The sequence below is a fragment of the Heterodontus francisci genome, chromosome 7 (genome assembly GCF_036365525.1).
Source record: "Heterodontus francisci isolate sHetFra1 chromosome 7, sHetFra1.hap1, whole genome shotgun sequence".
Classification (NCBI taxonomy): domain Eukaryota; kingdom Metazoa; phylum Chordata; class Chondrichthyes; order Heterodontiformes; family Heterodontidae; genus Heterodontus; species Heterodontus francisci.
The window spans coordinates 23,580,492-23,594,238 of NC_090377.1; the positions used below are offsets into that span (position 1 = coordinate 23,580,492).

A 13,747-nucleotide genomic window follows, 5' to 3' on the forward strand; every position below is an offset into this window, starting at 1 on the left:
CAGCTTCTGGATTTCCGCAGTTAACCGCGCACACACAGGTGCCAGAAGCTGCTGTTCATTTCACAGGGTAATGACAGCGAATGCTAACAATTTTGCCGTCATGACATCTGCAAAATTGGGGTCGTTAATGTGTACATAGAAAAACAGTGTTGAGTGTACACAAATTGGTTCCCAAAGGGATTACATAACATTTTCAGCTAAATCTTAGGAGATTAGAACTTTCCTATGGCTCAGAATATGAGATAAAAGTGCCTGATTTTAAGAACAAAATCTGTATTGGCTCCCTTTTTCATGTATTGCAAAGCATTCTAGCCACATCCAGATTCTGTTTTGCTGTTTGTTTCTGCTAGATAAAACAAAATTATGCTGCTGACATAATTGGGTGAAGCTGGGGTAAATTACAGACATGTAAGGGGTTAAGTGTCATTGAAATTATTGAGTCAATTAATCAATAAAGCAGATCACTTCAGTGTCTATCATTTCAGATGTGTAGGTTAATTAATTCCCCCCCCCCCGCCCCCCTTGGTAATTTGTACCTCAGCTCGTCTGATGTTAGTAGTTTGTTTTAAAACAGTTTTCAATATAATTCAAGAGGAGTCAGCTGTGGCTCAGTAGTAGCATTCTCACCTTAGTGAGAAGGTCGTGAGTTCAAGCCCCACTCCAGGACTTGCATGCCCAGCTCAGCTGACACTACAATGCAGTACTGGGGAAATGCTGAGCTGTTGTAAGTGCTGTTCTTCAGATGCGTTCAAGGGCCTGGCTGCACTCTCGGGTGGCCATAAAAGATCCCATGGTACTATTCAAAGAAGAGCTGGAGAGTTCTCCCGTTGTCTTGGCCAACATTTATCCTTCAACCAACATGGTTAAAACAGTTTTATTAGTCACTTGTGGGATCTTGTAAATTGGCTGCCATGTTTTCCTACATTACAACAGATGACCACACTTCAAAAGTAATTAATTGGCTGTGAAGCACCTTGGAATACCCTGAGATTGTGAAAGGTGCTGAATAAATGTGTGTTTTTTTCTTTCTAATTTAATTTTTTTTAAGGAGAAGAACTCCTTGAGACATTATTTGAAATATTACTAACAAAACATTTCCTTTCACACAGGTTGAAGATTGTAAAAATATCATTTAAGTGCAAACAGTTCTTCATTCTGCTTAGAAGAGAACTGGTAAGTAACCTCTATTTGTAGTTTGTGCTGTCTCTAGCTTGAAACAGCTGCAAGGAGCAATAAAAGATGAGCAGTTGATCTCAATGTATGTCGCTGATTACCCGGTGTCCTGTACACTGTTAAATACAAAACTCTTTCTGTGCATAGTCGTGTGTTGCTTCACATTCAAACTAGTTTAGAACTGCTTTCAATGCGTTTTAATGCTCACGAGACATGCAGTAGTTAAATGGATGTAATTGTGAGCATTGAGGAAGAAAGGGTAACACATGGCCCTCAGTACTGTGCATGGAGTGAAACTGTACAAAAATGTTGTACAGGAAAAGACGAGCTGTGAATCTAGCCTGTACCATACAGTTGTGATGCTTAATGCATCATGTTCAGAGACTCCTCACATATTACATAGCATGTAGTCTCCTGGGAGAGGTGGAAAAACCAGATCAAAAACTTAATTAGGGAAAAAGAAATCAGGAAAAACTCCTCTCCAATCCCTCTCTAAGTGATCAAAACTAGTCCTGGACATAACATTGACCATGACTTGCATTATCTGGCACCTACCTCATGTATGATGCGATCTCTGCTCCAACCATGCACTGGTCCACTTCACTCTTGAGGTATGTAATAAATCAGTATTCATCACACAAGCTGGCGACTTGTTCCATGGGCCTTTTATTCTGTTCCCTGGAAAAAGAAGAACTGCCTCACATCTAATTATTCCTTCCCTTCTGTAATTTATATGCATGATCCCTGTTTTCCTCAACGTACTGAATTGACATAATTTGTCAGTATGCACACAGTTTAGTCCTTTTGTTTCCTTTTTCGTAGACTTCAATCAAATCTCCCCTCAGTTTACGCTTCTCTAAAGTGTATAGACTCAGTGCCTTAACTCTGGGAAGCAAAAGGTGCTTTGAACTGGGAATTATTCTCGTGGCCCTTTTCTGAACCTTTTCCATAGCCTCATTAACGCCCACCATGTGAGGGGAGCAAAACTGGGCACTGTATTCTAAATGAGGCCTAGCCAAGGTATATACATTTAATATACTGCATCCGCAGTATTTTGCTTTTATATACATTTAATAATCTGTGACATTAGAAAACATACGCAACAAAGTGTATGGCCTGGGTTTTTTGCTTACCAGACTGTAATATTCAACTCAATTACTTTAATGGGCAGAAAATTTCAGACTGGTGAGTGTAGAAGCAGAAAACCCTGACTAATATGTTTAAAATATACATAAGGGGAACACCTAGTTATTTGAAGGTACTTCTGAATAAAATATGAACTTTGAATATAAGTTGTGGGCTTTGTGTGCTGTCTTGTTAAAAGATGAGGCCTTTAACCTTTCCCTTTCAATTATTTATACTCCTGCCGTGGTGCAGTTAATCTCACAGGTGGGACTCTATTTATGGACAGTGGACAAGTGATTTAAGAGGCACATAAAGAATGGGTGTATAAATATTTGTGATGCAAAACTACAGAAAACAAAATGCAAGGTGCTTTATTCATTTGTATACTTTGAAGAATTGTATCTGTGCAAAGTCAATATTTTTCTATGCTCCATTTTGATATATGCTTTATGGCACAGAAAGAGACCATTCAGCCCATCATGTCTGTGCCAGCCAAAAAGTTATCCAGCCTAATCCCACTTACCAGCTCTTGGTCCATAGCCCTGTAGGTTACACCACTTCAGGTGCATATCCAAGTATTTTTTAAATGTGATGAGTTTCTCTGCCTCTACCACCCTTTCGGGGAGTGAGTTCCACATACCCACCATCCTCTGGGTGAAAAAAATTCTCCTAAGCTTCCTTCTACCAGTTACTTTAAATCTATGCCCCTTGGTTATTGATCTCTCTGCTAAGGATAGTAGGTCCTTCCTCAATTTCATACGCCTCAATTAAATCTCCCCGCAGCCTTCTCTGTTCCAAAGAAAACAACCCCAGCCTATATAGTTTTCCATACAGCTAAAATTCTCCATTCCTGGCAACATCCTCGTAAATCTCCTCTGTACCTCTCTAGTGTGATCACATCCTTCCTGTGATGCGATGACCAGAGCTGTACGTAGTGCACTAGCTGTGGTCGAACTAGAGTTTTGTACACTTGCAGCGTAACCTGTCTTATACTCTGTGCCCTGACCAATAAGGAAAGTATGCCACATGCCTTCTTTAACCACTTTATCTCCCTTTCCAGCTGCCTTCAGTGATCTGTGGACATGTTCCTCTACACTTCTCAGTAGCCTACCATTTATTGTGTATTCACTTGCTCTCCCCAAATCCGTTATCTCACACTTTTCCCATTTGAATTCCATTTGCCACATTTCTACCTACATTACCAGTCCATTCATATCTTCCTGTAGCCTCCAGCTTTCTTCCTCATTCTCAACCACACGACCAATTTTCATATCATCTGCAGACCTCTTAATCATGCCCCTTACACTTAGGTCGAAATCATTGATACATATGACAAAAAGCAAGGGATCCAGAACTGAGCCTGCGAAACCCCGACCATTACCCTTTGCTTCCTGCCTGTGAGCCAATTTTGGATCCAATTTGCCACTTCCCTCTGGATCCCGTGAGCATTTTGTTTTTCTGACTAGTTTGCCATACGGGACCTTGTCAAAAGCCTTGCAAAAAGTTCAATCAAATTAGTCAGACACAACCTTCCCTAAACAAATCATTGAATCATAGAAAGTTTAAGGCACAGAAAGAGGCCTCTTGGCCCATCTTGTCTGTGCCAACCGAAAAACTATACAGCTATTCTAATCCCGCCTTCCAACATTTGGTCTGTAGTGCTGCAGATTACGGCACTTGAGGTGCATGTCCAGACTCCTTTTGAATGAGTTGAGGGTGTCTGCCTCAACCACCCTTGCAGATAGTGAGTTCCCGACCATCACCACCCTCTGGGTGAAAAGGTTTTTCCTCATCTCCCCTCTAATTTTTCTACCAATCACTTTAAGTCTATGCCCCCCCTCGTCACTGACCTCTCTGCTAAGGTGAATAGACCCTTCACCTCCACTTTATCCAGGCCCCTCAAAATTTTGAACATTTCAGTCAGCCTTCTCTGTTCCAAGGAGAACAACCCCAGCCTATCGAATCTTTCCTCATAGCTGCATTTTGCAGTCCTGGCAACATGCTCATAAATCTCTTCTGTACCGTCTCTAGTGCAGTTACATCCTTTCTGTAATGAGGTGACCAGAACTGCACACAGTACTCAGGTTGTGGCTTAACCAATGATTTATACAGTTCCAGCATAACCTCCCTGCTCTTGCATTCCATACTTTGGCTAATAAAAGGAAAGGATTCCATATGCCGCCTTAACTACCTTTATCGACCTGTCCTGCAACCTTCAGGGATCTGTGGACGTTCACTCCAAGGTCCCTCACTTCCTCTACGCTTCAGTATTTTCCCATTAATTGTGTATTCCTTTGCCTTGTTTGACCTCCCCAAATGCATCACCTCACACTTCTGCAGGCTGAATTCCATTTGCCACTTTTCTGCCCATCTGACCAGACCATCAAAATGTTACTGCAGCCTACAGCTATCCTCCTCGCTATCTACCACACAGCCAAACTTTGTGTCGTCTGCAAACTTCTTGATCATGCCCCCTACATTTATGTCCAAATCATTAATATATGCCACAAAAGGCAGGAGACCCAGTACTGAGCCCTGTGGAATTCCACTGGAAACAGTCCTCCAGTCACTAAAATACCTGTCAATAATTACCCTTTGTTTCCTGTCACTGAGCCAATTTTGTATCCATCTTGCTGCATTTCCCTGGATCCTATGGGATTTTATTTTTTTAACCGGTCTGCCATCTGGGACCTTCTCAAAAGCCTTGCTAAAATCCATGTAGGCCACATCAACTGCACTTCCCTCGTCTATCTTCCTTGTTACTTCTTCAAAAAATTTGATCAAGTTGGTCAGACAAGGTCTTCCCTTAACAAATCCATGCTGACTATCCTTGATTAACCTGTGCTCTTCTAAGTAACAATTTATCCTGTCTCTCAGAATTCTTCTTTGGCCTCCTTATCTCGAGAGACAATGGGTAAGCGCCTGGAGGTGGTCAGTGGTGTGTGGAGCAGCACCTGGAGTGGCTATAAAGGCCAATTCTAGAGTGACAGGCTCTTCCACAGGTGCTGCAGAAAAATTTGTTTGTCGGGGCTGTTACACAGTTGGCTCTCCCCTTACGCTTTTGTCCTTTTTCCTGCCAACTGCTAAGTCTCTTCGACTCGCCACACTTTAGCCCCGCCTTTATGGCTACCCGCCAGCTCTGGCGAACGCTGGCAACTGACTCCCACGACTTGTGATCAGTGTCACAGGGCTTCATGTCGTGTTTGCAGACGTCTTTAAAGCAGAGACATGGACGGCCAGTGGGTCTGATACCAGTGGCGAGCTCACTGTGCAATGTGTCTTTGGGGATCCTGCCATCTTCCATGCGGCTCACATGGCCAAGCCATTTCAAGCGCCGCTGACTCAGTAGTGTGTATAAGCTGGGGATGTTGGCGGCCTCAAGGTCTTCTGTGTTGGAGATACGGTCCTGCCACTTGATGCCAAGTATTCGCCGGAGGCAGCGAAGATGGAATGAATTGAGACGTCGTTCTTGGCTGACGTACGTTGTCCACGCCTCGCTGCCATAGAGCAAGGTACTGAGGACACAGGCTTGATACACTCAGACTTTTGTGTTCCATGTCAGTGCGCCATTTTCCCACACTCTCTTGGCCGGTCTGGACATAGCAGTGGAAGCCTTTCCCATGCGCTTGTTGATTTCTGCATCTAGAGACAGGTTACTGGTGATAGTTGAGCCTAGGTAGGTGAACTCTTGAACCACTTCCAGAGTGTGGTCGCCAATATTGATGGAGCATTTCTGACGTCCTGCCCCATGATGTTCGTTTTCTTGAGGCTGATGGTTAGGCCAAATTCATTGCAGGCAGCCGCAAACCTGTCAATGAGACTCTGCAGGCACTCTTCAGTGTGAGATGTTAAAGCAGCATCGTCAGCAAAGAGGAGTTCCCTGATGAGGACTTACCGTACTTTGGACTTTGCTCTTAGACGGGCAAGGTTGAAGAACCTGCCCCCGATCTTGTGTGGAGGAAAATTCCTTCTTCAGAAGACTTGAACGCATGTGAAAGCAGCAAGGAGAAGAAAATCCCTCTCAGAATAGATTCCAATAATTTGCCCACTACTGAGGTTAGACTGACTGGTCTGTAATTATTCGGTCTGTCCCTCGCTCTCTTTTTGAACAGTGGTACAACGTTAACAGTTCTCCAATCCTCCGGCACCACACCTGTATCCAGTGAGGACTGGAAAATGATGGTCAGACCTTCTACAATTTCCTCTCTTGCGTCTTTTAACAGCCTAGGGTACATTTCATCTGGCCCTGGTGATCGATTGACTTTCAAGGATGCTAATCCCATTAATGCTTTCTCTCTCGCTATGTTTATCACATCCAATATTTCACACTCCTCCTTAACTACAATATCTGCATCGTCCTCTTCTTTTGTGAAGACAGACGCAAAGTATTCATTAAGAACTGTACCAGCATCTTCTGCCCCTACACATAGGTTACCTTTTGGTTTTTTATTGGCCCTACTCTCTCCTTAGTTGTCTTCTTACTCAATATATTACTCTTAATATATTGATAAAACATCTTTGGGCTCACCTTGATTTTGCTTGCCAATATTCTTTCATGCCCACTCTGTGCTTTCCTAATTTCCTTTTCGATTTCACCCCTCCACTGTCTATACTCTTCTCTGCTTTCTGTAGTATTGAGTTCTAGGTGTCGGACATAAATCCATGTTGACTGTCCTTGATTTATAAATGACGATTTATACTGTCGTTCAGCATTTTCTATATGGAAAGGCAAATGTCTTGTATGCAAGGAGTGACCACCGCACAGTCCTTGTGGAGACGAAGTCTCATCTTCATATTGAGCAAACCCTCCATCCTGTTGTGTGGCACTACCACCATGCTAAATGGGATAGATATTAAACAGATCTAGCAACTCAAAACTGGGCATCCATGAGGCGCTGTGGGCCATCAGCAGCAAAATTGTATTCAACCGCAATCTGTAACCTCATGGCCCAGCATATCCCCACTGCACCATTACCTTGAAGCTGGGGGACTAACCCTGGTTCAATGAAGAGTGCAGGAGGCCATGCCAGGAGCAGCACCAGGCATACCTGAAAATGAGGAGTCAGCCTGGTGAAGGTACAACACAGGACTACTTGCATGCCAAAGGGCAGTAACAGCGTGCAACATACAGAGCTAAGCTATCTCTCAATCAACGGATCAGATCTAAGCTCTGCAGTCCTGCCACGTTCAGTCATGAATGGTGGTGGACAATTAAACAATGAACAGGACGAGGAGGCTCCACAAATATCCCCATCCTCAACAATGGGAGAGCCCAGCACATCAGTGCAAAAGACAGAGCTGAAGCATTTGCATGGAGGGAGTGGTGTAGTGGTATTGTCACTGGACTAGTAATGCAGAGACCCAGGGCATTACTCTGGGGATATGGGTTCGGAACCCACCATGGCAGAAGGTGGAATTTGAATTCAATTAATTAAAAATTTTGAATTAAAGCTAGTCTAATGATGGCCATGAAACCATTGTTGATTGTTGTAAAAACCCATCTGGTTCACTAATGTCCTATAGGGAAGAAATCTGCTGTCCTTGCCTGGCCTGGCCTACATGTGACTCCAGACCCACAGCAATGTGGTTGACTCTTACATGCCCTCTGTAGTGGCCTAGCAAGCCACTCAGTTGTGCCTAACCACTACGAAGTCAATAAGGAATGAAACCGAATGGACCACCCTGCGTCGACCTAGGCATCGGAAACGACAACGGCAAACCCAGCCCTGTTGACCCTGCAGAGTGCTCCTTACTAACATTTGGGGGCTTGTGCCAAAGTTGGGAGAGCTGTCCCACAGACTAGTCAAGCAACAGCCTGACATAGTCATACTTACGGATTCATACCTTACAGACAATGTCCCAGACACCGCCATCACCATCCTCACTGGCAGGACAGACCCAGCAGAGGTGGCAGCACAGTGGTATACAGTTGGGAGGGAGTTGTCCTGGGAGTCCTCAACATCAACTCCAGATCCCATGAAGTCTCATGGCATCAGGTCAATCATGGGCAAGGAAACATCCTGCTGAGTACCACCTACCGCCCCACCTCAGCTGATGAATCAGTACTCCTCCATGTTGAACAGCACTTGGAGAAAGCACTGAGAGTGGCAAGGATGGGGAACTTCAATGTCCTTCAGCAAGAGTAGCTTGGTAGCACCACTACTGACCGAGCTGGCTGAGTCCTAAAGGATGTAGCTGCCAGACTGGGTCTGCGGCAGGTGGTGAGGGAACCAACAAGCGAGAGAAATATACTTGACCTTATCCTCACCAATCTGCCTGCCGCAGATGCATCTGTCCATGACCGTATTGGAAGGAGTGACCACCACACAGAACTTGTGGAGACGAAGCCCGTCTTCACATTGAGTATACCCTCCATTTTGTCAAATGGGACAGATTTCGAACAGATCCAGCAATGCAAAACTGGGCATCCATGAGGCACTGTGGGCCAGCAGCAGAATTGTACTCAACCACAATCAGTAACCTCATGGCCCGGCATATTCCCCACTCCACCAAAGCCATCAAGCCGGGGGCCCAACCCTGGTTCAATGAAGAGTACAAGAGGGCATGCCAAGAGTAGCACCAGACATACCTCAAAATGAGGTGCCAACCTGGTGTGGCTGCAACCCAGGACTACTTGCATGCCAAACAGCGTAAGCAGCATGCCATAGACAGAGCTAGGCTATCCCATAACCAACGGATCAGATCTAAGCTCTGCAGTCCTGCCACATCTAGTCATGAATGGTGTTAGACAATTAAGCAACTAACTGGAGGAGGTGGTTCCACAAATATCCTCATCCTCAATGATGGGGGAGCCCAGCGCATCAGTGCAAAAGATGAGGCTGAAGCATTTGCAACAATCTTCAGCCAGAGCTGCCTGAGGTCCCCAGCATCTCAGATGCCAGTCTTCAGCCAATTCAGTTCAGGCCACGTGATATCAAGAAACAACTGGAGGCACTGGATACTGCAAAGGCTGTGGGCCCTGACAACATTCCGGCAATAGTACTGAAGCCTATGCTTCAGAATTTGCCGCACCCCTAGCCAAGCTGTTCCAATTCAGCTACGACACTGGCATCTACCCGGCAATGTGGAAAATTGCCCAGTTATGTCCAGTACACAAAAAACAGGACAACTCCAACCCGGCCAATTATTTCCCCATCAGTCTACTCTCAATCATCATTAAAGTGATGGAAGGTGTCGTCGACACTGCTATCAAGTAGCACTTGCTCAGCAATAACCTGCTCAGTGATGCTCAATTTGGGTTCTGCCAGGGCCGCTCAGCTCCTGACCTAATTACAGCCTTGGTCCAAACATGGACAAAAGAGCTGAACTCGAGGTGAGGTGAGAGTGACTGCCCTTGATATCAAGGCAGCCTTTGACCAAATATGGCATCAAGGAGCCCTAGCAAAACTGGAGTCAATGAGAATCGGGGAAAACTCTTCGTTGGTTGGGGTTGCACCTAGCGCAAAGGAAGATGGCTGTGGTTGTTGAAGGTAAATTATCTCAGCTCCAGGACATCACTACAGGAGTTCCTCAGGGTAGTGTCCTAGGCCCAACCATCTTCAGCTTCTTCATCAATGACCTTCCTTCAATCAAGGTCAGAAGTGGGGATGCTCGCTGATGATTGCACAATGTTCAGCACCAGTCATGCTGCCTCAAATACTAAGCAGTTCGTGTCCAGAGGTCGCAAGACTTGGACAACATCCTGGCTTGGGCTAATAGGTGGCAAGTAACATTCATGGCAAGTGCCAGGTAATGATCATCTCAAACAGGAGAAAACCTAACCCCTCCCCTTGACGGTCAGAGGCATTACCATTGCTGAATCCCCCCCTATCAACATCCTGAGGGTTGCCATCGACCAGAAACTGAACTGGAGTAGTCATATAAATACCATGGCTGCAAGAGGCTGGGAATTCGGCGGTGAGTAACTCACCTCCTGTCTCCCCAATGCCTGTCCACTATCTACAAGACACAAGTCAAGAGTGTGATGGAATACTCTCCACTTGCCTGGTTGGGTGCAGCTCCAACAACACTTGAAGAGTAAAACTAGAAACAAATAGCATGAAAAAAGGGTAACATTGCTGGGTTTTTAAAAATCCACATCATCAAATTGCAGTTGGAATAGCGAACTAAACTGCACATGATTTATGCTTTTGCAAAACTAAGTATCGAGCCCCAACTGAGTCACTAGATAGCATTGGGCCTTCATCAAAATCATTCAGTAGTAACTGAATTCTTGAAATAGCTTGCTGAGTGAGATTTGTGCAGGCTGCATTGTGGTGTGCAGAGTGGTGCATTAGGAAATCTATAAGTGGAAATAGCCATTTTGCAAGACAAATCAGCCAATTTAAGTTGTTGCATGACATTTTAGACGATAAATTAGGCTTTGCACCACAACCTCTGAGACTGGAATCTACAGCATAATTCAGCTTAATGTGTCGGAAATTATTTCAACCAGTAACTTAGCAAACTTTATTTTACAACTAGGGCTGATACCTGTTCAACACCAAAATTCAGTCATAATATGAATGTTGCAGATTTAACATAATTTGGCATCTGTTGATAACTATTGTATTTTGATGGAACATTAGTTTTGCTCAGTTATCAGTTGAATTGCCTCAAATGAAATTGTGTAGCTTTTTACTATAGTAATAGTTTACAGATCATCATTAGAATATTCAAAATATAATCTTTTGTTACAACAATGGTTTCTCTCGGACTATTATTTATTGATTTGAATGCACTAGTGTCTGTGCCACAGCCAGTGCATGTTAATGCATTGATAATGAGGTCTTTGTTTGGCCTGTGTCCTATGTGTTGTATACTGGCCTGAATTGGCAGAAATTGCAATGGATCTATTGTAATTTGATCGATACAAATCTTCACACTTTAAGATCTATGCTGGTGACCTCCTCATTTCAAGACTTAGCTTGGTAAGATAGTGATTTTTTTAAGGTAGTCCTTAGGGAGAAATTCTAAGAAACATAATTTCTAACAAATTTAACAAATAGATTGTGGCCAGATATGACTACATCTGCAGAGAATTATCTGTCAAATTTAAAATTTTAAATCTTTGTATTTTGTGCAATAGTGCTATTGCATACCTAAATTATTTTAGTAACTACTAAGAACTATAAGCACATCCCGAGATAAATTACAGAATTGTTAGTTATAGAAACCATCTAATTTTTAATATTTTCATGTCCCTGTGTTTGCCCATTTCAAAGGACCAGAAGGTGTATCTCCCTGTAGTGTATTAAAAGGCTCAGACAAGGTAATATCACTATTATGGGGAAGGGACTTGAGAATTTGTCAAATACTCGGGAGAGAAGGACAGAAAGCCAGTGGACAGTCTTTGGTCATATAGGGACTGAATCAACTGAAGTATATTTTATAGAGCAGCATATTGCCATGGGGGAAGGGAAACATCAGGGATCAGTCCCCTATCTTGCAGTTGAATGCACATGTTCATATCTTTGAAGTGAATAAAAAGGCTACATATATGATCTCTGGAACTAATATTTGTTCCATTTCAGAAATTAAAAGATGCATTATGGATGCTGGAATCTGAAATAAAAACAAAGTGTTGGAAATACACAGTAGGCTCATCAGTATCTGAAAAAGAGATAGGTTAACATGATGACTGTCGTTTGCTTCTTTTAGTTAATTACAGCTATCTGGGTGGAAGCTAACAAGCTTGGCTTTACTAGGGGAAAGTACTTAACTGAAAGGGAAACTAACATCGACTTTCGATGCACGTTTTGTGCTGGCCATCGCCCTGTTCCCGTATTCCTCTATTCCCTTTGCTCTCGTATGCATCAAGCAAAGAGATTTGATGCATTTCAAGAAATGCTTGATGTATACATGAGAGAAAAGGGAATAGTGGGATAAGGGGATAGGATGGCAAGTGGTAATTAGAATGGAAGGAGGCTTGTGTGATGTGAACACTGGTGTAGATCAGTTTGGCTAAATGACCTGTTCCTGTGCTGTTAATGCTAATTCTATTGCTGCTTTAACATTGAGTTTGATGGTGTACTGGTGTTGCTGTTTGCTGCTAAGTGGGCCTTATGCAACACCAAAGTAAACTTGCCACATTTACTGAAACTGACAAGACTTAGCAGTGCCCAGCTTGCACCAATCCGATAAATTTACTTCAGGTTCGATAGCTACTGCACAAGAGCAGTGCATTGGGAGTTGGTGGCGCTAACACACACTAAATCAGTAAACTTGCTAATAATGTTGGGGTTAAGCCTTGCCCAGCATTATAGTCAGGAGATTAATGTTTTGCATTCCACAAATTAGTTGATTGTTATAAATTTAAGAATCATTTTGCAAATGGTTATTAATCTATGCTCAAGACCCTAGAATACAAATATTTTATTTGAAAAGAGATGGAATAGGCCATTTACTCCCGAACATTGTTGACTGCACCAGTGGAACTTTCGAAAAGAAATTAGACCGGTCTGTCTGGATTTTCAGCATTGCTAACCAAACTGAACAGAGATTCTAAAAAATATTTGTACTTAGTCCATTAACCTTCTTAACTTTTTCCCTATCAGCATGACTCAAGAGAAACATTACTAGGGTTTAATATGGGGAACTACCGAGCTTGTAAGAATTTGTGGAAGGCTTGTGTGGAGCATCATACATTCTTCCGGCTAGAAAGACCAGTACCTCCACAGAAGAACTTTTTTGCACATTACTTTACATTGGGTTCAAAGTTCCGATACTGGTAGGTGCTAAAGATTTATCACTTATTAGTTACCAGCAAAGCCATGAAAGTTGTACAGTAAAGTAGCATGATTTCAGTTTTCCATAGAATCATAGAAACGTGCAGCACAGAAGGAGGCCATTTGCCCTGTTGTGCCTATGAAAGAGCAGTCGTGCTTAGTCCCCAACCGTGCTTTTTGTCCATAACCTTATAAGTGACTCATCCCCAACTACCTGTCCAATGCCCTTTTAAAAAATTATTTATGAAATCAGCTTCCACCACCTTTTCGGGTAGAGTATTCCAGATCCTGACAACTGAGTGGGAAAAAAAATTTCCTCATCTCCCCTCTAGATCTTTTCCCAATGATTTTGAATCCATGACCTCCAGCCACTGACCCACTTTTCAGAGGGAATATTTTCCCTATTTACTCTATCAAAACCTCATGATGTCAAAAACCTTTATTAGCATACGAATTAGGAGCAAGGGATATTGATGTCCATATACACAAATTCTTAAAGGTGGTTTAAAAAATGGGTTACTTGGGTTCATAAAGGAATTGAATATAAAAGCAGAGAGATCGTGCTAAAATTTTCCCAACCTCTCCTCATAACTGAAATACCTCGTTGCTGGTAAACCTCCCCTGTACCCTTTCTAATAATGCCTTCACATCTGTCCTGATGTGTAGTGCCCAGACTTGTTCACAGTACTCCAGCTGAGGCCTTATTGGTAATTTATAAAATT

General features: G+C 43.2%; 1 protein-coding gene across 5 annotated transcripts in view; it reads left to right on the forward strand.

The window, feature by feature from the left end:
- Positions 1-13,747, forward strand: part of ptpn4a (protein tyrosine phosphatase non-receptor type 4a) — a 305,345-nt gene that overhangs the window by 204,280 nt on the left and 87,318 nt on the right. For all 5 annotated transcript variants that reach the window (XM_068034879.1, XM_068034877.1, XM_068034878.1 and 2 more), the window contains 2 exons: positions 1,110-1,173; positions 12,855-13,027. In XM_068034879.1, coding sequence (XP_067890980.1) covers positions 1,110-1,173; positions 12,855-13,027 — 237 coding nt within the window. The remainder of the gene's footprint in view (positions 1-1,109; positions 1,174-12,854; positions 13,028-13,747) is intronic.